The 26,390-nt window shown below is 47.1% G+C and overlaps 1 protein-coding gene and 1 long non-coding RNA gene across 6 annotated transcripts in view; one reads left to right on the top strand and one right to left on the bottom strand.

The window, feature by feature from the left end:
• ARHGEF9 (Cdc42 guanine nucleotide exchange factor 9) overlaps positions 1-6,332 on the top strand; it is a 214,450-nt gene extending 208,118 nt beyond the window's left edge. For 2 of the 5 annotated variants that reach the window (XM_065078032.1, XM_065078041.1), the window contains one exon: positions 30-1,386. In XM_065078032.1, coding sequence (XP_064934104.1) covers positions 30-36 — 7 coding nt within the window. In that variant the 3' untranslated portion in view covers positions 37-1,386. Of the gene's footprint in view, positions 1-29; positions 1,387-6,069 lie in introns of those variants that run through there. The other 3 variants (XR_010475738.1, XM_065078034.1, XM_065078035.1) reach the window with 3 other exon arrangements.
• The window catches only part of LOC135580727 (uncharacterized), a 75,225-nt gene continuing 50,032 nt past the window's right edge, over positions 1,198-26,390 (bottom strand). The window contains exons 3-4 of the long non-coding RNA XR_010475739.1: positions 6,830-6,949; positions 1,198-2,603 (exon numbers count right to left, since the gene is read on the bottom strand). This is a non-coding gene — a long non-coding RNA (uncharacterized LOC135580727). The remainder of the gene's footprint in view (positions 2,604-6,829; positions 6,950-26,390) is intronic.

Below are 26,390 nucleotides of genomic sequence, written 5' to 3'. Positions count from 1 at the left end.
GCCTGTTCATTTACTGTTTTGTGCCTCAGAGAGTGAGAATGAGACATCCATAATTTTTATGAGAAGATGCTTCCTAAATATTCAGCACTAGGAAAAAAAGAAACACCACCGCCACACCATTATTTGCATCATAAATCAAGACTCTATGATCTGACAAGGCCACTTGTTGGACTCGCAGCTTCTTTCTTAACCGGGAAGCCAAACCAAACTAGCGTTGCGAGCGCTCGCCGAAGCCGGCGGCCGGCAAAGCAGATGCAGGCGTTTGTTCCAGAGGGAAGAGGGGCTTGGCCCTCGGGCATGGCATCCAAGAAAGCTCTTCCCCTCCATAAATTGCCGAGGTGCTGCAAGAGATGGAGCGTTGGCACAGAGAAGAACCAGCAGCGGGTGCCGGTTTCCCGGCAGGGAGCGGGGTTGGGCTCCCTCGGGGGCTGAAGGCGCTGGGAGCAGCGCAGATGCAGATTTGGGGTGATTTTGACAGAGCATCTGATACAGACTTTCCATGTCACTGCCAGACAGGAGGAACCCACTTACCATTCCATATGCAGAAACAAGAGAGTTGTAACAACCTTAAATGTTTACGGTATTTCTCTGGCTGAACCTATATATATATATATATATATATATATACATAAAATAAAACCACCCTCTTCCCTAGGTGAATGACATGCATTACCCCTTGACCTAGCCACTAGAACAGAGGATCTAAAGTCAAGACTTTTGCCTCCCCACCTTCTCCAAAAAGCTCAAACAAGAACCAACCTAGGTGCATCTAACAGTTGTAAATAGAAAATACTACATAGAGAAATATATTTGAAATCTGTTTCAGTTTCCGGATGGTCGCCGGCCATCCATCGCAATGTTATTGATAGTACACTGTGGTGCTTTGGGTTTCTGGTTTTGTTCTCTTTATGCTCTGTCATCTTTTCATTGCAGCTACATTTCAGGGAACATGTATATTTAGTAGCTATTGTAAGTTCTGCATGGCATCACCAAGCTTATTTTTTCCTTAAGAAGAAACGAGGCTGTAGGAGTTTCAAGGCACTATGACGACAGGGACTTGTAGCAGAGAATTTAAAAAAATAAAAAGACGTTTTTAAAATTCTAGTTTGAAGCCAAATACCGATATTTTAGTGCTTTTAGGGTTTTAACAGTAAGAGAAAAAAAAATAAAAAGACAAAAAAATAAAAAGACAAAAGATTTTGGTAACCCAGCTGATCCGCACTTGCCAGTTTTATTATTTTGTTTATATCGAACTGTTTGACCCTGTCAAACAAGTGTCAAAGTTGTGTGTATAAAACAAACAGAAAAAGTGTTTAAAAAGTGTTGTAAAGACACTGAGCCTTATGAAAATATTTATGGAATTAAATAAAAAGAAGTGAAAAGGCATCTGAAGGCATTTTAAATCATTTTCCTCACTCTCTTCCCAAAGGCTGAGCACAAATCCCCGGGGTGGGGCTCCCGCCTGCCAGCAGAACAGACGCTGAGACATGCGTGTGTAACCAAAACCTAGGTTTGTTCTGGAAATATCCGCCTCCCCCTTGCTTTGTGGCCTCCATCTGAACCGAGTGATGAACGGAGGTTCAGCGCTGACCAAATAACCGCCGCGCTAGTGCTGGCAGGGGCTGCTCTAAGCGGAGCTCGGATCAAGCCTCCTGCGAAACATGGGTTTAAAATGCTTTCTGTTCCTGAGCTTTGCTCAGCCCCGACCCAGACTTGAAGACAGCCGAGGTCTCCCAACAGCCATCTGATCGCACATAAATTGCGAGCAGCGTTGCAGAGCGCCTGGAGCAGAGCAGGGACGGGGTTTTGGGGGGAGCCCAGCTCCGCTGTGGGGCTGAGCACAAAGAGCCCAGCGAGTTTCTGCCCTGGGTGCCCCTTGGAGCAAGTGCCCGCAGGGAGAAGGAACGCGGGTGCTTTACCCCCGAAGGGCAAAGCGCTCGCTCCAGTCACCCAGTGGCACTTCACAGGTAAGACAGTTGAGCGATGTATTTCTAGACAGCCCAAAAAATCCAGTTACGACCGAGAGAATGGAGGTTATCACATCCAGAGCCAGTAGTGGTTGGGGACGATGCCTGTTGTCACGTGGAGAAACACACAGGCACACGTACCAAGCTGCTATAAATAAGCGCAGCCAAAAAGCTTAGTTTTCAGTAACAACACTGACTTTCTGCTCTTTGCTGTCTGCCTGGCTGGGTGACTGATGGCCGGTTTGCTGGCACACAGACTGACGGCGTCTTCAGCCTGAACATTAGGGAACCAGTCAGAAAAGGGAATTCTTATAAACGCACAAGCCAAGCAGCTCTGCTCTGGGAGAGAGGGAGCCAGGATAGAGGCAAAGCTTGAGCACACAGGCTGCTGCGGGGCCGGAGTCTGAGCAGGTTCAGGCGCAGGCTCAGCCAGACCTCGCACATCACAGCTTCACGTCCACCCGCTGCTTCAGCAATACCCCAAGCCAAGCTTTTGGCTCTTGCTTACATTACCGCTTGCAATGAAGATGACGCTGGTGCCGTGCTGGGGCTCACCTGGCTGAATGATGCTGCGTCTCTTGTAGCGCAGAACCGAAGTCACTCGGATTGGCACAGCACTGTTTCCAAAGTACGCTGCTGGGGTGAGCAGACCCAAAATGCGGTTACATATAAAAGCGCCCCTTGAAGACAATTCTACCCACAGTGATTGCTTTGCAAGCCAAAAGGTTGTTTGTCAGAATTTGGCACTCCCCGTGAGTTTGCAGATACGAGCCGTGGGGAAGGAGGTGGTCAGGGGAGCACGAGCCATGTGTACCACCCAGGATGTAGAAAGTAACAAAGCCCTGACAAAGAGGGAATGGGGAAGAAACCCAGTTTCCCAGTGTGTGTGCTGGGAGCCAGAGCACTACCAAAGCTTCCTCATAAGCAATAAACAACCCCCGTGCTCCTGCAACACGCTCCCACCCCTGCTTGCTTTCCTGGCCAGAGAGAAGCACTGTAGTTGATAGCCAACTTACATGTTTCATTTAGTGACAGTATTTGTTTTTGGCCACCCAACTACTATGAACTTTGGTTGCATAAAACAAAACCCAGAGAAACCCAGTTTAAAATGAGCTTGTCCTGCAGGGTGCCAGGTTCGTTAGGCCATATTGCTGCATAAAAGACCCATTAACCTCCCGAGGCAGCACTAGGGATAGATGTGGCCAGCTGATCCCTGAGACCTCGCTTCAGAAAGTCGCTGAAACACATGCCTAAGTCCACTGTTTTGCACCAAAGCTTTGATTACACCTGCCTGTGCAGTTCCCGAGCTGAGAGTTTGAGGGCACGTTGTTGTGAAACATGAGACAACGCCGTGTAGGGCTGAGCTGGGCCCCGGCTCCGCTCGGGAACCGCGATAGAATGAGCAAAGCTTTCATGTTTGTGACATGACAGGAATGCTGTATGAACAACTGTACGTCAAAGCCGTCTCCGTTTTATCCGTGTGTGTATATCCGTGGTATTACAGCCGCGCTTTTCTTTTTTAAGGAATCAGACTTGGAATCCGACTGACAGTGCTGGGATTACAGATCCCAATCTACCCCAAACAATACATTTTCTTGTTATTCTGTAGCTGAGAAGCAGCCCTGGGTTTATACTAAGTACAGCAGCGAGTCAGCCTCCTCCAAAGCACCATCTGTGCTGAGTTAGTGAAGACCAAACTGGAATTGCGTGGTTGCTGGGGCTGCAGTGGGAATCACTGAGAGCATTTCTGAGCACGGTCCACTGAGGGTTTCACAATCCTTCACTAGCTGTTTCACCGATCTCCCCAGAACTGCAGGTGCAACTTGTAAAGCTGTGTTTATTTGTCTGCATCTCTTACCTTTGCTATGGAAAAGAGAGTCATGGTATTTCTTATATGCTTTTAATGTTCACATCCTTTTGTTTCCAGCCCTCTCCAGGCCAAATGTATCCTGGTGAAGAAGTGCGCTTTCTCATTTCAGAACCGCAGTGATGTGTCACCTCTTGCAGCTTTGGCAGGTCCCTGTGCTCAGCCCTGCCCACAGCCCGGGCCACGCAGCAGCAATGGCCCAAAAACGTTTCTCTGCTCCAGGAGCCCTCCGGGGCCCATTTCCAAACCTTTGCTGTCACACACCAGCCGAAGCGCTGGCTGAGGGACACGAATCACTCTCCTCTTTCAATCCCGGCTACAGCAGCAACAAAAATACCCCCTCCAACTCCAGAACACTGTGGGTTTTAAATTTTTCATTTAGGACAATATATAAAAAAGCTAAATCCCTGCAGAAACAGTTGCCTCATAAAAAAACCATCAATGCCTGAACAAGTGCTCTGGTCCATGGCATCCTGTCGAGCATGTGTCACTGCTGGCCACCTCTGCAGCTCCCAGCTGAGGAGCTGGCAATCGCACTGGGCTGTACACGCGCAGCTCTTCGCACACACTGTCTTGCCCTGTTTGCTATAATAGCAGAGAGCTGGAACATCCACAGCTGTACCTGCCTGGCCTTTGTACCCAGTGTGCAGCTGGAGGGGAACACACATTTTTGCTAGGATCTAGGTTTTTCGGAGTAAACCATGTTACTCGACTTATAAATAACCTCTCTGAACTCAGGCTCCAAGAGGCGCCTCCTGGAAGTCGGTGGAAGTTAAATTCAGTAAGAGGATGTATCTATATTTGCTTCTCTTTTAGCTCGCTTTCACAAAGCTCCGAAGCTTTTATTCATGAAGCAGATAGAGGGTGTGTACATGTGCATTCAAGCTGTTGCAGGTTTGTAGGAAATCAGAAAGTAGGTGGCCCCGGCCCATAGCACCGTTTGCCTGGGGTGGGGATGCCAAACAACCAACAACCATCATCCACACCAGCAGGGCCAGGGCTCCTCTTACCCCTACACCAGCCACCCAGAGTCACCTCAGTCAGGGGCTTTTTCCATAGAACTGTGTAACTGAGGTTAAAATTAAAAAAGTCCCACTGCTGACTGTTTTCTGAACTGGTATAGACTGGACCTAACACGGGCTTATTACAGGTGTAACTGAAAGCGGTACTTGATCCACAGGTTTAGTGCCTGGACTGATCCACACTGGAAGTGCTTGGAAATAGTTCACCTCAGCCAGTTAAGAGAAGTACCTCCTCCTCCTAAAGACAGTGGTTTTTAAGGCAGGTTTTATATAGGCTGGGTCGATCCTATACCACACTGCAGGTGTGGAGAGAGCAGCAGGTTTGAACAAATAAGCCATTTACAGAAGCGATGTCGCTGCCGTCGTTTGTCGCTGGGTGTTTCTCCATCCCAGGAAGAGCTGGCCTGTCTGAGCAGAGCTCTGCTGAGCTGTACTGCCCAGGTGCTTTTACTATCAATTTGATGCCGGTTGACCTGGACATCTGATAGCTTTTCCATCATCAGTCACTCCTGCGCAGCCCAGGCCGCAGGGTTTTTTGAGTCAAAGGTATTTTAGCACATCTTAAAGTGGAATTGCTTTTTGTGCATTTGTGCTGTCACACCGGTGTTTTGTTTTCTGTTTGGAAGTTGGATAAATGCAGAGAGGAGCCGTATGCTGTATTTTAACTCCCCAGCAGCCAGACCAGTGCTTTTCCTGTGCCGAACAAGAACGGCCTTACAGCACGCTCTGCTCCCCACCTAACCCTCAGCCAGTGCCTATGGCTGCAGGTCCTACAGAGCCTCACAGGCCCAAATCCAGCAAAGGACAAGACAGGCAAATTGCACTTACGGTGCAATTGTAAAAATATTTGTCACTTGCTGCCTTATCTGACCTAAGACACATCATTTGTGTTTCACAAGTTGTTTATAAGTTTGGCTGGAGCCAAGCTCTGCTGTGTGGATGTCCCTGGCCAGCTGCAGAGGGCACTCGCACTCCCAGGGGACACCCAAGTGACACAAAATCCTGTGGCAGCCACCAAGAGCCCCGCTCCAACAGGCAAAAGCACTGGTGTCCGTGACACGGGTGGGAGCTGTGTGTATGCTCAAGGTGGGTCAGGAACAGGGAGGGTTATTCTCTCTGCCACCTGCCTTAACAGAGCCCTTATCCCACAGCCTGGTTTTGAGGGAATATGTGACCAACGCACTGCTTTCCTCAAAGTTTCACTCCCCCACAGATACAGGGCAGCAAGAGAGGAGCTCCTGGTCAGCCCTGCTGCTGCGGTGGTTTCACGCTATACAAAGGAAATCCAGAGTCTTTGGACCAGGAAAAGAAAATAGGAGCAAATACAATAAATACTCATAGTCATGGCGAGAGCTGAGACGGGTGCCACGGTCTCTGGTTCTGCTCCCAGGACGCTTTGTGCCCGTTCTCTAAGGACTGCGAGTGTGCAGGCTCCCCGCAAAGCCACCGCATTTGGTCCTGCCGAATCACCACCTGAAGGCGTCTGCTGTTTGCCGGTGACAGTAAAGGTGACTGCGAAGGTGATGCTAAAGGGGCTTTGACATGCAAGGTACGTATCCCGCCTGCAGCACCTGCCCCAGCCTGGATTCTGTCTGTGGCACTCGCAGCCTGTTTGTCAGGTGTGGGCAGGATCCCCGGGAGCAAAAGACAACAGAGAAAAGCAATGAATTTGGGTAGGTTGCAGAGAAGGGCTGTGCTGGTAAGCGCGCAGCCAGATTGCTCAAGGATGTGTCGTGCTGTTGTTGTCAGTGTTGCTAGCGCAGTTCCACTGGCCTTATTTTTACTGTCTGGATGTACCATTAAACAAGTTTGATTTTGTTGCCTGATTACAGATGAGTGGTTTCAGCTTCACACGTAATTTAGTGGTACCCAAGGGTTCCAATTAATGACATCTCTGGACAGGGAGAAGCAAGTTGTTTGTTGTGTGTGATACGACGTGGTTGTATGCTGGAGCAGGTGGTTACAACACTTACCGGGCAAAGCGAAGCAGGCGGTTGGGTCTTCCTATTCACTTCTTGCACCACCGATTCACCAACACGTGGGAAAACACACTGCGGAACTTGAGGCACTGGGGACTGGGTTTAACTTGTCTCCTGACGGGGGAAAGAGGCGACAAAGAAATCTGAGCACATACCCAAGAGTCAGCACCCACCAGAGCCCATGTTCACCCTTACAGGGTTCCTTCACACCCCCAGAGAGACTAGAAGCAGGGTCAGGAGCTAATGGGGATGTTTTGCAGTTAGGGAATAACAGCTCCCCAAAAAGCCAGAGACAACAACCCTGGGAGAGAGCGATGTGGAGACTGCTCAGCGCTGGTTTTTGCCCTGGCTCTGTAATTCTTTTGGCGTTCCATGAAAAGGCACGTTAGTAATACCCAGTCACGTAGAAGGTTAAAAGCCATATTTATCCTGCACCCAACACAAACAAAAAGCTTTTGCTGGAAGAGAAAGGCTGCTATAAACTGCCGTAGAAATGTCAGTTTGAATCCCACCCCCGCCCGGTCTGAAGTCCTGTGCTATTCCCAGACTGGAAGATGAGAAATTTGGAGAGGGCAGCAGAAAAAGGGCACTGCTGTCAGTGATGGGCATTATTTATACCTGCACCAACGGAGCACAAACTGCCTGCAACAGCAGGACCCGCTCCCTTGGATGTGCTGACACGTACAGCCACTGCCAGGTGTGCAAAGAGTTTGAAGACCAACAGATATATTGTGATGGGGCTATCTTTGTGCCAATGGAAACAGATGGTTTAAATAAATAACCGTGTCTCTGCAGCGTTTCTATCCAAACATTGCAGCGGAGAGCCTTCAAGTGAAATAAGCATTTAAAAAAGAAGCCAGTGAAGCAGTTAGTGTCCCTGTCCGGTCCAGCAGAGCGCTCGGAGCAAACAGCAGGCAGATTGCAGGCTAAGTGGGCTGTAAAAAGACTCAGCAAATGAAGGCGCTATTAATGACATGGTAACGCTTGTCTAAGTAAAATATATTGGTTTATTTTTTCCAAAATTCTTCATCTTGACTTAAAAGCTGCTCTTGAAGAAGCACTGTTATCACTTAGCTCCTGAGAACAGAATTCAGCACTGAAGGTAGTGAATGATTAGACTGGAAGACTAAGGTGGTGGGAAGAAGGTGGCGTATTAGGAGACGTCATTTCAAGCATGGCCACGTAAGAAATTTCAGCAGTATTTGAAGGGAACAGAAAGACTGAGGGCTTGTACAGTGATTAAAGTGAATCTGGTGCAGAGATCACAGCAAAAGCCTCTCTGTGCCCATGAACACCTGCTCCGTGCCACCACACTGGGTGTTCCTCAGGGCACCCAAACTGCCGCCCTGCACACATGTGACACCACCAGCCCTCGCTGAAGAAGCAAAAGTGTTTCTAGCCAGATGGTCCTGGAGATGGACACTCAGCTGGGCCTAATTGTTGCCCGTGCCTGGGGCAGCTGCCCAACACAGCATGTCCCCAGCCATGGTGTCCCCATGGCCAGCCAGCTCACCTGGGAAATGCCACAAGCCCTGTTCTCCATCTGCTTTCCTGTGTTACTTCCCACCCACCTGCTCCCCCTTGCCCGTCGCCCTGAGCAGTGCCCAAGCACACCCAGCCAAGCCCCACATCGCGTCACTTTTCTGATGGCAAAGGCCATAAGGGACGGGGGACTGGCCAACCTGCCCCGTGCCCACCCAAACCAAACCCAGCCCTGACTGCAGCCACCACCCACCCAGCACTGCTCCGCTCCTTCCGGGTAGCTTTACACTTACAAACTGATGTATTCCTTCCCTCCTTCTTTATCTCTTTTTCATCCTTTCTTTTCCTCCCTCTCCCTCATTTTCCTTCCTCTCTCTCCTTTCCTCTTTGTCTTCTTTAAAAATTTCCTTTGGTATCTAATTCATTGCTTTCTCCCTTCCCAGACCCATCTCGCTAGCACAGCTTGTTCAGAAAACGCAGATTTCTGTCATTGCCTTACGTTTCCCTGCTCTGACCAGTGCAGAGCTGTAAATCCTTGATCAGCGAGGTGATTGATTCACAACCCCCTCTGTTTTCTACTTGTGATTTTCAACGTGCGCTGCAATTTACAAGCAAAAATTCTTCTCATTATCTGCCAGCCTGATGACATTATAGAAATAAAGCTCAGTGTACGCATTCATTTGTGACAAGGACATTGCTGTAACGTTAGTGACTGGCCATTAGTTCTGCAATGTTGTAACGGCTGAAACAAAGCCACGAGCGAGTCATTTAAACAGCAGCATTTCTTCCAGTGACATTATTTCTTGTTGTTCGCGTAATGGTGCCTGGAAGCACAGCACAGACTGGGCAAGCACTGTGCAGGTGCTGTGCACACACACCCCCACTCCCCATTCATTTTAGCGATGAGAAAAATCAGCACACCGAGACACGAGGGGTGTCCTGACATTGCACAGGGCACACACTGCAACCTCTCCTCACCTGACCCCACTGCTCAAGTACAAGCCATTAGCTTTGCACCCGAAGCCGGGTTTAAGGACACCCCTAACTTAAAGGACACCCCTAATTTTAGTTGTTTGGGTTCCATGGTTTGATTCAAATGCAATTGAGAGGGCAGTAGATGGCATAATTAGAGCTCTTTAAAATTCAAAATTAGTCTGATGGAGCCTGGATCCCAGCTAGATAGGGCATCTCTGAAATGTCTCGGGAGCAATGGCCAAGCAGGAGCCCAGCGGCCCCTTCTCAACTTTTGTTGATGTTAATAGTTTTTCTTTGTGATTTCCTTGCTTTTGTTTCCATGCCAGCGTGCACCGTATCACCCCACAGCTGTACCACCCCACAGCCTCCTCATTTCACCTCCTCTCGCAGGACGATAAGGGGCCCTGTGGTTTGCAGGGCTCTTGGCTTCCACTCCCAAACCCCTTTCCAGCCCACTCCCTGCAGCTGACACCTCCTACCCTGCATTAATCACTGTCGTTCTCCATTTCCAACTGGACCACGGAGCCTCCCTGCATCCAGTTCTCAAGCATTGGTCTGTGCACGTCCTTCTAGACCTGGGGCAGGTTTCCATAAACATCTGCAAAGCTCCCCTCTTGAAAATTGTCTCTTGCTATGGTAGAGAGGCTCCTATCTCTCCCACTTTTCCTCCCGAGCATTTTCTCAGCCTCTCATTGTAGCCGAGTTTCCATTAAGCAGTCCCAGGCAGGCACAGATGTTTTATGAGCGCTGTAAATTAGCAGTGAGCCAGGCATAGAGGTTAAAAGTGCTATTGCCGATGGTGGGAAAAGGCACCACATCCAGGAGCAATGGACATGGTGGTACCGAGCTGCTGATGTACGTGGCACTTTGTGAAAGACATTTGAAAGCTCCCGATCATAGGAATAAAAGCTGAACTCTGGTACTACGTGTGAACAGCACTGAGCAATCAGTTAGGAGCTATGACAACAAAATGACAGCAGCGTATCTCAAACTAGACGGCAAATGGTAACACCCTTAGAATAATGGTTTTAATGGAAGGGAGGAGACTGAGCAATCCTCACATGAGCTGCTGAGAACCAGCCAGACACAAATCATAGAAACATTATGTCGGAAAAGACCTTTAAGATCAAATCTGTGGCCCTGGCCCATCTCTCCTCATTCCCTGGGCTGCAGCAGTGATTTCCCCCACATTTAGAATCATAGAATCATTTTGGTTGGAAGAGACCCTCAAGATCATAGCATCCAACCATAACCTAAATCTAACACTAAACCACGTCCCTAAGAACCTCATCTACAGGTCTTTTAAACCCCTCCAGGGATGGTGACTCCACCACTGCCCTGGGCAGCCTGTTCCAATGCTTGACAACCCTTTTTTGGAAGAAATGTTTCCTAATATCCAATCTGAACCTTCCCTGGTGCAACTTGAACTTCCCTTGGCACAGCATTCTCCCAAGCAAAGGTCCCTGTGACAACACTGCAGGTCCTATGGTAGAGAGAAACACCATGTATTAAACAGCATGCCTTGCTGGCCATAACCATGAGGGCACTCACACCGCCCTTGGAAAAGGTGCTGGAGTTTTATCCTCGCCAGGCAAAGCCGCGCTGAAGATGAGCCGAACCAAAGCTGGCAGCAGCAGCTCGGGCAGAGCCTCCCTCAAAGAGCGCTGAAGTCTAGGGGGAGACAAACATCGGGATCTAATCTCGGCACTTTTGTCCATATTATAAACTCTGCTTCCAATTTTTTGACTCTGCTGCACAAATCATCTCAGTACTAAGCCTCCTCAGATTCCATTGCAGATTTCCCTCTTTCTTCAGGTTTGCTAGCCAAATCCCCCCAGCACAAGCCCCTGCAAGCCCCGGTAAGCCACACCGGGGATACGGAGAGCCAGATCCACTCGTCTCTGGCCAGCCCAGCCTCGCTCAGAGCCAAAGAGTGAGCAGGGAGCAAGTGCCTGGGCTTCTGCAGCTGCTGAGCGAAAACCTGGGGCAGGGTTTTGTTTTGTTCTTTCTGGATGCAATGTTCCCACTTTTATCAAGGTTATATACCAGCTACTAACCCTTCATCCTCACTTCACTAGAGGCAGACAGGGTTTTACTGTTGGCTCGCAGGATTTCAGCCTTTCTTGGGAAATAAAGCTCCAGTCCAATCACCACATGTATTTGAGGGCAGCTTTACTACATATTGGGAAAACAAACCACCCTACATTAAATGTTCCACAAAGAATACGGTTGCTTAGGCGGCAGCGTGGCTGCCTGGGAAGGATGGTATCTCAAGTGTACTTCATAGAGCTAAAAATAAGTTTATTAAAGGAAAATAGACTCTACATCCAACAAAGATGTGATAAGGATAATGGCAAAGAGATGAAACCACAGGAGAAAGCCCCTTTTCCTAGACTGTGTGATGAAACCACAGAAGGGATGCAGTTCTGCTACTGAGAAATAAAAGGGTTTTAGGAACTGAGTGTATTATAAATAACATTCCCAGGAAACCCTTGACTACAGCAAAATTCATATTAACAACTCAGAATTAAAAGAAAGGGCTACATCACATGAGCTTTACTTGCAATTGTACTAAATTCTTATACAATTAATCCTCATGCTCAGGGCTGTTCCTCCAGCCCATGCTTAAGCAAAGCCAGCCCACACTCGCCCTGCAAGGCACATCTAAAATTAGCCACATTGGCTGGGCAAGAGTTGCACAATCCAGCCACAAATTAGCAGATCCAGTGGGTGATGCCTGACGTTGTCCACAAGTCCTTAGTTCCCACACAAAGATAAAGCTGGTCTGGAGCCTAGAACTTGGCAGGAAAACAAGTGAAACCTCAAAATAGCACATGGCTGCATGCTCTCTGTACTGCAAGTGCTAGCTAGCTAAATGATTTAATTACTTGTGTTAATGAAAAGCAAGTTTTTAATACTGTCTCCTCCAAATCCTCATCTTGCCAAATGTTAAGCTAATACATTTTCAGATGCCTGAACTCTTCCTAAACCCCAAATAGTTGGAGGCTCCACAGTAGCAATAACCACAAGTGTCAGCACTTCACAATCCTTCCATCTTCATCAAAGCAGGTTGTTCTCTGACACAGCTCAGAAAAACAAGATATTGAAAAGGGATAGGAAGAAACAACCTTGGTCTGTGGTCGCTATTTCCATTGTGCTCAGTTAGAAAGACCCTTAGCACCCTGGATGCAGCCCCATTTCAGCCTCCAACTGCTTTCCAAAATCCAGGCTTTACATGGACATGACCCAAACTGGCCGGCTCAGCTGACAGCTGTCCAGCCAAAAATACCTGGGAGGACACACGTGTGGGGGCAACATCCAGGAAAATGAACTCTTTTTTATTAAAGACCATCTCCACTCAAAATAAAATGGAAGAAAAAAACCTCTGTTTTTTTTTGCAGATTGTGTTTTGTTGGTGTTTTTTGGGTTGGTTTTGGTTTGGTTTTTTCCCCTCCTTCTAAATTGAGCAATCTACACTTTTTTCCCCGTCTCTAGAACTGTTATTCTTATCTTCTGGATGTGGGTTAGACTTTTAGAAAGCGGGGGAAGAAGGGTTCTTCTCTCCTGAGAGCAATGGCATCTTTGGCTTCAGATGTCCAGGCAAAGCTGCTGAGACAGTAATGCCAAACCATGACAACGGGTTAAGCTTTGAAGCCATTCCCTCTGTCTGCTGCGTTGCTGGTTTGATTTCTCAACTATACATCTGTGTTCAAAAAGACACCTGGAAAATATTCAAGAGAAGCATTCACGCCAAAAGAGGAGCCGTGTTGCAGCCAGAGCTTCTTGAAATCAATACAAAAATAAATACCATTGGATGCATTTTTGAAAGGAGACACTTGGTATAACAAGTCCCAAGTCTCTCACTAGCACTCATCTATGACGATTGATGAGGGTTGGTTTGGTTATTTTGGGGGGAGTGGAAATCACCAAGTTGGGTTGCTCTTGTTCTGTTCGGGTTGCCCCTTAGGTGTTTGTTATTAAGGGGGTGAAAATTGCCCTTTGCTTCTTCACTAGAAAGGCAGAAAGTTTGTGGTTTTGATGCATACCAAATTCAGCACAACAGGAAATCATTTGATTTTTGCTTTCAGGCAACTCATGCTATATCAGTATTTTTATTTATTTGTGCAAGTGGCAGCCTTGTACTTGCAGTTCAAAAAAGAAGAGACTGCTTTAAGTGGCTGCAAACAAACTTTGTGAAATCAATTAACACATTAATGAATTAAAGAGTGTTACCATTTCACATTTCTTCTCCTTGATAATGCCAAACAGTTGAATTGGAGGGCAAAGATTTTCATGGTTTGTTATTTCTAATTATTTTTCTTATGTTGTTATCCCAGGAAATGGCCAAATAGTGGTGAGGAGGGAAAGTACAAATGCACGTATGAGAAACTTGGCAAAGCCCAGGGAAAAGGGGTTCCAGATGGGAACCAACATACCAAAGCCCTTCTGGGCCCTGTTATTGCCCCAAATGTAGGAACGAGGACACTGCTGAAGATGCAGCTGAGGGGCAGGAGGGGAGGAATGAGGATTGACTTTGGAAGAGAGGCAAAATATCGGGTGCCAAATACATCATTGTCATAGGAATGAATTCTACATTAAGTCCGAGGTGAAAGGGGAGAAGGGAGCTAAGCACGGGGAGGGCTGGGGAATTCTGAGTCCTAACCGAGCTCTTCCACCTACTCAGTTTTCCAATGACAAAGCTACCAAATATCTGGTGAGCCCTCTTTCCCTTCACTTTCCATTTGACTCCACAGCCTCATCTCCATGTAGGGATGAGCAGTGGTGCCAGGAAACCAGACTTAAACAGAACCTTCATGATTCTTACAGACATGTGGGTTTGGAGTTTGTGTGTGTGTGTCGCCCCATCTTCTCATATTTATGATTTTAAACAAATAAACTATTTCAATGCTTAGACAGTTGTTTCCACCTAGATACTCTGATCAGACTCACCCATTTTATTTCAGCTGGAAGTAACATGCAGAGAATACAGAGCAATTTCACCACATAATATTGTTTTCATTTCAGTGGACACATCATACATCACATCTATCATAGAGACAGAAGTATCATTCTGCCTATGGCATTAAGAGACTTCTAAGATTCAATGGCCCAGCAGATGCAGACACCTCCACAATAAGCCCCTAATGCTCTTACAGCAGTAGCACAATAGCTTTGTCCAGCCCAGAGTCAAGGACCAGAGCACGCACAGGTGTAAAAGGGTCTGAATTCCCTTCTCCATCCAGGCATTATCCTCACGTCCTCAATTCTGCCCAGTGCCAAACTCAGAAGGAGCCAGGGGCTGACAGGAGATGTAGGAAGAATAGCAGAAAGATGTGCTGGCGACTGTGGGGAAAAGGGGGCTGAAAGTGGTGTTCAGTGGGGTTTAATTTCGTCTTCTCTGATTAAGACTCTTCTAGGTTTATTCCAGTTCTTTTAAATGAAAGCTGGGAACAGGGGAGACTTCCAATAACTACTTCCAAAAAGACGACTCAGAAGAACTGCCACCGAGGAATCCCAACAGAAAAGTCCTCAAAATAATAAGAAAACCAAACACTCTTACATTATTGTAGCAAACAGGTTAGTGACCAAGCACCTATCTGATCTACATATACTTCATAAAGCAAAAGCTCCGCAAATGAGACAGACTTGTTACACGACAAGGAAAACACCTGCATTTGTCTCGCGGGCCCCCCAACTCTTACCAACCTTGAACTGTTTCATGTTCTTCTTAGGATCTTAGATTGCAAAATGAAATTTCCAAGTTCCATAAATCAAGAATATCAGCAAAAAGATCTTCAGGATTTCATGCCAGAAATAGTGATTAAGAAGTCACAATTCGCAACATATCCCCTTATTTTGTGGTTTAGTAGGTCAAAAATAAGCACTTGATTCCTGTCCATGCTGTGGCCATTTCCACTTGCAGTGGTACAAAAAGCTGGAGCACTGGAAAAAACCTGCCCCTGCAGCAAACCCTAGAGCAGGGGTGCCAAACTCATTTTCACCGGGGGCCACATCAGCCTCGTGGTTACCTTCAAAGGGCCAAATGTCATTTTAGGACTGTACAAATGTAAGAGGACAGGAGGAGAGGGCAGCAGCAACCAATGCATTTGCCTGGCTGGGACACTTAAGGGGTTCAAGCTGTTAATACTGACATGACGCAAAGGATAGAACTTAAATATTAACAGGAAAATACAGATATAATAAAGATATCATCCAGTCAGGCTGCAAAGGATAGGAAGGCTGTCATACAGATGGGGGAAACCTGTTGAGCAGCCGTGGTCACAGCAGGACTGTGCCAAGTGCTGTGTCCTTCACTTCATTCTGGACGTCATCTCCAAGCATTTGGGCTATGAAGATGAAGGATCTGGAGCACCTTTGTGATGAGGAAAGGCTGGGAGAGCTGGGGCTGTTCAGCCTGGAGAAGACAAGGCTGAGAGGAGATCTTATCAATGCTTAGAAGTATCTCAAGGGTGGGTGTCAAGAAGATGAACCAGACTCCTTTCAGTGGTGCCCAACAACAGGATGAGGGGCAATGGGCACAGACTGAAGCACAGGAGGTTCCATCTGAACACGAGGAGAGACTCCTTTGAGGTGCCAGAGCCCTGAACAGGCTGCCCAGGGAGGTTGTGGAGTCTCCTTCTCTGGAGACATTCCAGCCCGCCTGGATGTGATGCTGTGTGACCTGCTCTGGTGACCCTGCGTTAGCAGGGGGTTGGACTGGATGATCTCCAGGGGTCCCTTCAACCCCAACCAGCCTGTGATTCTGTGGGTGCGCATCAGCTCTGGGGCTGCCTGGGCTCCTCCTGCAGCATCTCCCATCACACACGTCCCACACTGACTCCAGCTCTCTCCAACCACGCGCCCCAACAGGTGATCACCCCCGGCAGCTCTGGGTCCCGGAGCCCCGTGCACAGGGCCGGTTCACGGGTGCCACACGCAGTTGGGTTTTTGAGTAAGGCTGCTCACGTGGGGGAGGGGGAGGAGAGCTCCCCCCCAGCTATTTTGATCGCAGCGGCAGATGGAGGAGACAGGTTGTACTTTCTCAGGAAACACTTCGGCAATGAGAGGAAGGGTGAGATCCTGCCTTACAAAGCAGAGAGCTGTTCCTGAGCTGCGTAAACAAGGGTAAGGAGCAAGGCAGGGAAATGAAATTAACCTTTCTTACCATTGGCCAGAATGACCTTTCCAGGTGAGGTAACACCTAACTCCTCGCCCTCTTTTGCAAGGGCTTGATATTCAAAGGTTTAGCAAAGGCCTAATTTGAAACGTGCAATAGAAAACCAAAATAAAATTGTATACAGTATTTTGAAAGGATTAGTGACAAACGAGAGGGACTCAGCAAGAGATGGACAGAGCAAGTCACACATCAGGGAAGGGGCTCCCAGCAAGACCAGGTTTGAAGGACTCTGCAAAAACTGCCATTTTTATTTACAGAATGAGTTGCAACGACCTCAGGAGGATTGTGATATACATATAATGTATCTAAAAATAGGACCAATTGGAGAAAAAGGAACATGGATGAGACCTAATGCTCCTTGGGTGGGGAGAACCCATTGTGTGTACAGAGATTTCCTCCTTTCCATTACACAATTTGAAAACATTATGCTCCATGACTAGCATTTGAGCTTACTAAGGAGACAGAAAAGTATTTAAAAAAATGTGAGAAACAGTTAATGAAATTTAAATTAAATTCATTAAAAATGAGCTCTGAAGCAAAATTGCGTCAATTACCCCTAACTTCTCGGTAGGCTAAATGCAGAGATAATTGGTGCTACAGCCAGACAGGCACAAGCCCTCATGGAAATGTGTGAATCAAGGCCAGATATTGCCCTTGACTGCCCAGAAGGAAGGCTGGGGCAGGAATTGCTCCGAACACTCGCACGACAGCAGCGATGCTCATGGGCAAACACCTCTGGCAGGGCTTGGGGCTCCAGGGCCCGGCAGCCAGCGGGAATATGAGTGTTTGCTTTGGCTGGGCAGGCTGGCTGGGGAGTGCGGTTGGCCCCGTGTTTGCCAGGATACCCCCAAAAGGAACTATCACTGTTTACATTCAAAATAATTTAGTTATGCTTCAAAGGAGCAAAAAATCACAGAGAGGAAGGCTCTGCTGGCAAGGGCAACATCCCTGACCATAAAGGGTCCTAGCACATCAGATAAAAGATGATGAAGTACACGGGACTCTCGGAGCAGGTTACAAGGACAGCTGTGAGGCTTTTGTGTTTTTCTTTTCTTTGCCTTACATCTGGTTTCTATCCCAGAGGCACAGAAGCGTCCCATGTTAGATGGCAGGCATGGTTCCGCACAGGTGATATGGGGACACGGGCAGATAACAGGCCTGCGTGTGCACACACGAAATCCTGGCTATGCCCATACAAAAGACATTTTCCAAGAAAATGAAGGATAAGAAAAGCACTGTGGCTTTTTTTCAAACTAAAACCCAAAAGTAACCACCTAGAGAAGAAATTTAAGATCCATTACAAAGTCCTCAGGAGAAGAGGAAGGCTTTGCCTTTGGACAGGTTTAATTCCCCTTTGCAACCCAAGCACTAACAACCCAATTTCACAGTTCTCTTGGCTTTTTCACTACAGACACCTCAAATCTTGCTGCTGTGCATCTGGCTTTTAATGGGTGAAATCTGCCACTAGAAAAGGCCGGACCTGCCCCCGCTCTCCAGGTTCCACAGGCTCCTTTTCCAGTTTCCTCCCAGTTGCATGTACAATTCTACATCTATTGTCAAGGCTCTTATTAATAAACCAGCACCGCTTCAAGGCTGCGCAGTGGTGCGCCCATCTGAGCTTTTGTTATCTTGCAGTCCCTTGGGGCTCATTAAGGTCTGAATTAGCTGACTGTCCATGGCCCTAATTAGTGCTTCGGCTCTCTGGGAAGCAGCCAGGGCTTTTTTAACCATTGCTCCTCACCCATGGCATCAACTCCCTTCTGTGATTTGGAGCGTGCAATCTGCAATAGCTTTGAAACTAACTGCGATAGGCATTTATCCCCTTGCTGCTCTGCACTGCTTTTAATTATTATTAATTGTAATGGCCAACCGTGGAAATTGCCCAGTGAGGGTGCACTGCAGGACAGTATGGAAATGCAACTGTGTTTTGGTTTGTGAGGCTGTTTGTTAGGTACAAACACCTAGTGTGGTGGTGTATGATGGACAGAGGGAAATCCAGGAGAGGCTGCACACAAGGGTATAGCCATATATAGGTTCTTGCAAACCTGGAGAAGGAAGTATTTGATCTGTCACTTCTTGTGGGCTCAGGGGAAACAGCAAAAGCCCCATCACCCTTGCAGCTCCAGTGCCATTGGTGCAGCTAGGCTGAGCTACACCCACTGGGATATGGACCCTGAGGGGTTTCGTTGTTTGCTTTGAAGCTGAGGTGAGAAATGTTACTTTCACCCTCACCGCAAAATTTTGAAGAAAAAGTGGAAAAAGTATTTAATCTGTATTGAAGATGGAAAGTATGGAGTCTTCGCTACAACCACAAGCACAACGTCAAATGGATCAAGTTTGCGTGTGTCTATGTGTGCACACACACTTAAAACAAGTACATAATTCAGCCTGGGAAACTATTAAAGCTGATTATTGACTGGATCTTGTTCTCAGCAATTTGTCAGAGGGCCTTACCAGGAACATCCCTCTGCAGATCTAAGCCTCCCACTGCAGTAAGACCAGGACACTCCTACGCCAAGAGCTCTATCTGTGCCTTGATGGAAAAATGAGGGCAACAGCTCAACTGTGATGCAGTTTGCAATCCCCAAACAACTGGTGCTGTGCTGAGATTCCCAAAGCATCACTTTTTTCAGTGGGAATTTCTAGGCAAGCATAAGCAATACCTGCTCGTTGACCTCCAGAGCACCTGGGACAGCTGGGGGACTGAGGGGTTCTACAAGTAAGATGAAAATGGCACCAGTGGCTCTGAAGAATTACAGACCTATAACAGACCTCTTACAGAGCTCTGACAACAAACTGCTGTCAGACCAATGACTGCTTCTACCAGAGCTGGCAGAAAGACAGCCAAGCATAGGCCCAGGCTGCATTGCATTTATTAATTTCGATACAAAAGCCTTTCCAGTCTCGCTTGCATCGCTGCCTTGGCAGTGACCTCGTGGCGTGCTCGGCAGCCACCCAACAGCACAGATCAGCTTCGCTGGTGAGCTGTGAGTCCCAGGGAAACGATGCGCTCGGGCACTCCAGGACCAGAGCCACGCTCTGTCCCGAGCTCCTAGCTGCTGTCAATGAAACAAGCGGCTCCTCTGCTTAGATGCCTTCTGAGCTTATTTTTAAGAAAAGGTCTTCCTGTTCCCCAGGTCCCCTAGAGTGCCATAATTGGAAAGTAATCCCATAACTGTACAAAAGCCCAGCTGAGCGCTCCTGCCTATCACTGCTCCAGAAAAGTGTGCCTTGCTGAGCATCAGGCCTGCACTGCCCACCTGTTAAGAAACTGGAAAAATATCCCATATGTCCTCCATAAATTCAAGAAAAGCCCTGCTGCAAATACTGTTTCAGGAGGAATAAGGCTGGTCCAAATCTGCATTTGTTTTCTTCTTGACACAGCTTTGTCACAATAAAGAGATGACAAGCTCAGCTTCCAGGAACTGTGGTGCTGCTTGCCCGCCCAAGATGATGTTCAGATCCTGCTGCATTCATAATGTTCACCAAGAAGTCACAGATATTCAATATCAGAATAAAGTACAAACAGAGACCTGCATCTGCAGTCCCACTTTCTACAGCAGCACTGAGAAATATTAGGAAGTGATCTGGGACCAGAACTTGGCTTCTCTTGGCTATAATACCAGGGTGAAGAAAGCCATCCAAAACAGAGATGTGGACTTTCTCCTGTCAATGCTTATACTCTTGCCAGCAGGTACATTAACATGACCTCTGCAGATCTGTCTTAAAAAGAAAAGACGTATATTTGTTTTTGAAAATAGCATTGGAGTCAAAGCTTTATGTCCTGTAGAGGACACACCAAAGCAGCCCTGGGTTTTCTGAGCAGAACACAAGATCCCTTTGTTATGCATCCTATGGCATCTGTCCCATTTGCCTTGCAATGTCTCTTGCCTTTTCACTCTTGTGCAGCAGACAGCTGAAGACGGGGACACTGCTAAGTAATGCAAATGATTTATGTCTCGCTCTGTCATCCCCTACCTTTGGTTCACGATCTCGCTGTCTCTTACAGCAACTCTCCAAGACAGAAACAGATTTTTAAGGCAGAGCTTGCAGGACTTCACAAGGTTGGGCCCCCACTGCAACTGCGGGCATCACAGCATTAGCAGAGGTCAGAACAGATGCAGCATAAGCAGTCATGGGCTTACATTATGCACACAGCTCTGATTATCACAGAAGCCTAGGCCTTCTGCAATCAGGCCAGCTCATGGCTTTAGGCTTCCCACTTGAAATTAAGTTAAAAATAGTTGGCCTTTGTTTTACTGAAAGCTTGGGCAGTGGTGACCTTTTGCATCTGTTAAGCATCTCCTGCCACGTGCCCTTTAACATTTATAAGACGTGGCTCTCGACTCCAACAAGCTGCGCTCGCTGTGCTCTCCAGACTCTGACGGTTTTAGCTTGCGGGGCTTTTCTTTAGGCCCGTGGACCATCCTTGCTGTGAAGCACCAAGAAGTTCAGACGGACTGTGTCGAGACGAAGCCACGCAGTCAGCAGGGAAAGCCTCCTCCAGCGTTTAGAGCACGTGCAGGCCCGGGCACAGCACCCGTGCTGCCCCGCGCTGCTCTCCACACCAGAAACAGGGGTTTGCTCCCACTGCTTTCTTCTTAGACACTTGGCTTTCAATCCTCTCCTGCAATGCAGAGCTCCCATGCATCCTCATAGCTCCATTAGGGATAAGCCAAGGCTCACATCATGTCTGAAGAAATGTTTCTTTCCATGCTTTGCAGTCAGCAGAGGTGGGGAGCATAAGGTTACACCCAGGACAGGCACCCAAATAAAGAGCTATAGACACCCCTCTCTCCTTGCTGCAGGGCTCACCCTGTCCACCCAGCACCCAACCTTCAGCAAGCCAAACACCTCCCTAATGGGAATTTTCAGGTCTTTCATTTACTCTGCCATACAGAGAATATTCCTCATACAGGATGTTCATATTTAAAGTTTGGCTAAAGGCTGGTGCTAAACTTTAATTTGAAAGAGCACTGCAGCACATCAGAGTTCGCTAACGACATGCATACTTTTGGTGGCAGCACTAAAACCAGTTGAACTTTCTCATGGAGGTAGGTGGGAAAAGTTTGTGGTCTCAGACTTTGCAGTGAGCCATTGAGGGAGTCAGGTAGAAAACACAGATGGGAAGAAGTTAAACTGGAACATAACAATCCTCTATTTTTATTGACCACAGTAAGTGAAACGTAAAATACAAAGGCACAGCCTTGCAATTGCAGACTAACACCAGCCACAACTGCGGCAGATGCCTTAATTTCGTCATTTTAAAACATCGATCCATATGAAACATTTCCTCAAAGAATCCAAGTCAGAGCAGTGTTTATGAAAGCAAAAAATATAAGTCAATATAAGTCAACTTCAACATGTTGGACTCTATGATCCTGAGGGTCTCTTCCAACCAAAACGATTCTATGTCTACCTACAGTCACAATTTCCCACCAGCCTGCCTCTACTCCAAACAGCAGGGGAGACTAAGGCACACAGAGGCCTCATGTTCCAGAGCAATCCACGGCTACAGCTGGTCCTGCTCTGAACAGCAGGATAGACCAGACAAGCTCCAGAGGTCCAACCTGACAACACTCAGTTCAAGATCTGGTGAGGCCGTTAGAAACCGACTCTTTCACCCTTTCAAAATGCTGCGCTTGCCCCACGTTTTTCTGTTTCTTCTGTCGCTACCCTAGTGATAACACCAACAAGCCTGCACTGTTGTTTCCAAGCAGTTTATCTGCTTATTCTCCCATTCTCCCAGACCCTGCCCCTGCAGTATTCGCTGCTGCTGTACCTGTGAGTCAAAGGAAAGCAGTGAGCTGGGCACGACTGGGAGAAGGATTACAAGTGGCTACAAATGAACTCGATTTGCTCAAGTCTGTTTAGCTTCCCCAAACCATCTTACTTGTACCCAAATGCACTGCGGAACAGTTCACACAATTTTTATGGCATGTTGAACACAAACAATCCTGTATTTTTAAATTAAAAAAACAAACCAAAACAAACAAAAGCAAAACCAACACATCCTGTCCTCAATGTGATCCCGACAACAACAGTGGTGGAAATATATCTCAACGATTTAAGATAATTCCTTTCAAAGAAACACGAGTCATTTCAGTTTCTGGAACAAGCACAGAAATAATTTTCCATGGAAGAGAACAGACACCAATATTTACTGCCATCGGTGCAGAAGAATTTCCTCAATTACTCATAGCGCGTGTCAGGCATAAGTTAGCGAACAACAAGCATCACAAAAGTATTTCTAGCATAACTTCTCTGAAGAAAAATCTTGAGTTTTTTCACTCTTAAGTACTAAGAAAACACAAAAAAATAGTAATGCATCTCCTAGAGAAAAGAAGTGGAACATAATGCAAGCAAAAACACTCAGTTGCAAAACCCAAAGATACTAAATTAATTTTGTAATATAATAGCATTGTTTTCCAAGAAACAGTGACAACTAAAGTGATGCATATTATTAAGACAGAGGTTAATGCATTACAAAGAATTTACTTTCTTTCAGCAGAGTAAATACTTACAGATGTGGTTGAAAGGACATTTTTTTCCCTGTGGTCACCAGCGTCTCAAGCCAGAGAAACGGCAAAGTGTTTCCCAGAAGTGATTGGTACTGAAAGCAAACCGCTGTGTTGTCTCCTATAGACCTCCAAGCACGTGGAACTGGACAGACCTGCCCAGCTGCCAATGAAGCCCCTGCACACGGGCTGGGTTTGCACAGCCCATGTTCACCAGCAGGTGCTCGTCATCTTTTGATTTGGGGTAAATAAGGTGGCAGGGTCACACCTGACGGCCATCTGTGTGCACTTCTGGTGCAAGAAAGACTCACAAGAGGTTTCCTGCAGACCACCATGGGGCGACTTGTCCCAGCTGCAATGCCTAACTGCAGTAAGGATGAGGGTGGGGGAAGGTCTGGAGCCTCAATCCTTCCTAGCGATCCCAAAAAGCTTCTGAACCTTGAAAGGAGAAGTGTGCCATACAGTTTATGCCAAAGCAGGGAACACATGGATTGCAAGAAAAGTCACACACAAGAAAGCAACCTGGAGCAAAAGGAGACAAGTTTTCAACCACTTATGTAAGTACCGAAAGTCTACATGGCAAAGGAGAAAAAACGAATAGGGATTCCATTTGGTGGTGCAGATTGGTTCTCCTGCCATAACCCAGATTCAACCACTTCACAGGGAGGACAAAAACCAAAAAGGCGGTGTTTGAGCAGCACTGAAAGGCTGAACCTTGCCTGAAGACTGGCGCCACACAGCTGCTGAGGAAAACCATACTGACTTCTGAAAAACAAAGAGAAAGGCCAAGAAGTACCCAAGCTGCCTGAACGGCCACCTACGAGCTACCAGGATCTATCACAGCGAGCTGCACCTGGGGACAGCTGAATTTGAGGGCCAAAAGATGGAGAAGTGCTGTACAAAGTTGTATTATATAAGACCAGGTGGCAATGCCTGCAAAGGGCAGCCCTGGTCGGTCCCTGAAATGCTGTTGGTGAAGATCTCACTCTTTTTTTATTCAAGGCAATATCATGGGTTTTGGAGTAAACAGTGAACCAGCTGGTCTGGGAATGCTGGGGTGAACACTACTGCATTAAAAAAACAAATGCTGTGAAAAACCTCAGCGCCCGGACACACCACCAATCTGCCACTCTCTATTAAAACAGCAAGCGCTATTAACCATTATCTTCATCCTTGGTTGCCTACCATAACAACTGCATTATACAAATCACTCACTGAAACAATGAATCTCCTGCAGCAAATATATACAGGACTCAAAAGCAGTGGGGAGAAAAAGCCCTTTAAACACATCCTCTGAAAAACAAAGTTCAGTTTGCCCTGCAGTTCCTTAAGGACAGAGCCCAAGAGATAAATATTTCATAGTGCTCCTGACAAAACTCCTTCTTTCTACTTAATCCTTTTTGTCCTATCCACATCTATTTGCAGTTTACAATGGTTTACTTATGTTGTTGCTATACCTGCCTTCCTATAAGCATATATTGCCTATTGCCTTAGGAATTCTTGAGCTCTCAGTACACTTTATTTTCCAGAACAGGACATGAAGATTTTTTTAAAACTCACTCATAGGCTGGTGAAGAGATTATTTTTTCTTTCTTTTATCTCCAAGGGTGACCAGTGAACTCCCAGCCTGCTGTCTTTTGGCTGGATTTGGAAGCACTGCTTAATTCTGATCCTAAAATCCTAAACCTTTGCTGGCGGAAAGCAACTCTTCTAAGCATTTTTATTCTTGTTGGCGATGTGAAGAGCAGCCGCCCTGCTGCAGTCAGCGATGTCGTTTCTGATTCACAGCTGTGTAATTACGGTTGGAGTCAGAGAATAACAGAATCACACAGAATCCCAGAATGTCAGGGGTTGGAAGGGCCCTGGAAAGCTCATCCAGTGCAATCCCCCCATGGAGCAGGAACACCCAGATGAGGTTACACAGGAAGGTGTCCAGGCGGGTTGGAATGTCTGCACAGAAGGAGACTCCACAACCTCCCTGGGCAGCCTGGGCCAGGCTCTGCCACCCTCACCTCAAACAAGTTTCTTCTCATATTTAAGTGGAACCTTCTGTATTCCAGTTTGTACCCATTGCCCCTTGTCCTATCATTGGTTGTCACCGAGAAGAGCCTGGCTGCATCCTCCTGACATCCTCCTGCAGTTCCCTGTCCTGCTGGAACTGAGGGGCCACAACTGGACACAATATTCCAGGTGTGGTCTCCCCAGGGCAGAGCAGAGGGGCAGGAGAACCTCTCTGACCTACTGACCACCCCCTTCTAATCCATCCCAGGTACCATTGGCCTTCCTGGCCACAAGGGCCCAGTGCTGGCTCATGGTCACCCTGCTGTCCCCAGGACTCCCAGGTCCCTTTCCCCTACACTGCTCTCTAATAGGCCATTCCCCAATTTATACTGGAACCTGGGGTTGTTCCTGCCCAGATACAAGACTCTACACTTTCCCGGGCAGAACCTGGTTAATCTAAAATGGCAATACCGCATTCTTCTAGGAACACCTAAGTGGCCTGTCGTACAATCTTATCTACTAACAGAGACTTTTTCTGGTCACATGCTGCCTGCATATGTCTATATACAGTGCACTCTGCAGTTTATGTAGTGTAGCGACAGATTATTTTATTTTTACTATTGGCAACATTCTTTTTTTGGAATATGTCCCTCTTATGTAGATTAACTTAAAATATAGCTTAGAATCATGGCAGGCCTTTTCATTTTTATCATGCCCTCACCTTCCCTCTTCCATTTTCTTAGTAAAACACACCGGGAACAAAGCTTTACCGAGAGCTGTATCAAAGGACAGGTTGTTTTGCTCCAAGTGGGTACGACAGTCATTCAGCTTGTCATTAATAAAGATGGTTTGACGCGTCTCACTGCACTTCTTTTCAAAGAGGGGTAGCTATGGTTACAGTTGTACGGTAATGGTCATTTCAGGTTATGACTGCTAGCTGCAATTCCCCTTCCTCCAAAACGTCACTCTCAGCTTTCTCGTTTCAACAGCACCTCTCTTGACTTTGCTGTTTAATGTAAGACACAGCAAAGAAAACCACTTTTTTCTCTCCTTGGCCTTTGCTGTGATCCATCACTGACAAGCGATATCATGTTCTGCACCACCATGCTTTTTCATCATCAACTGTTCTTTTCTAAAAAGTCTGGAAAACAGAGATGGACCAAGCTCTGGATTTGAATCTGAATTGAGCAGGAGTACCTGAAAGCAGCAGCGAGGTTCAGTTCTGCTGAAATCAGGAGCGTTCGCAGGATCATCATGAGGATTCTAATGTTCCTGCTTTTAACAGTGTGGTTCAGAGGTCAGATCTGGCCATCAGGTTTCTTGATCTTGCACATTTTGGATTTAGAAACACTCCTGAACAGCAGGCCTGGCCAGCGAGTCCTGACCACTAATTCTCCCATTC

This window comes from Columba livia, chromosome 12 (assembly GCF_036013475.1).
Source record: "Columba livia isolate bColLiv1 breed racing homer chromosome 12, bColLiv1.pat.W.v2, whole genome shotgun sequence".
Classification (NCBI taxonomy): domain Eukaryota; kingdom Metazoa; phylum Chordata; class Aves; order Columbiformes; family Columbidae; genus Columba; species Columba livia.
Note: the sequence above shows the minus strand (reverse complement) of the source record. Positions and strands in the feature narration are given on the sequence as shown.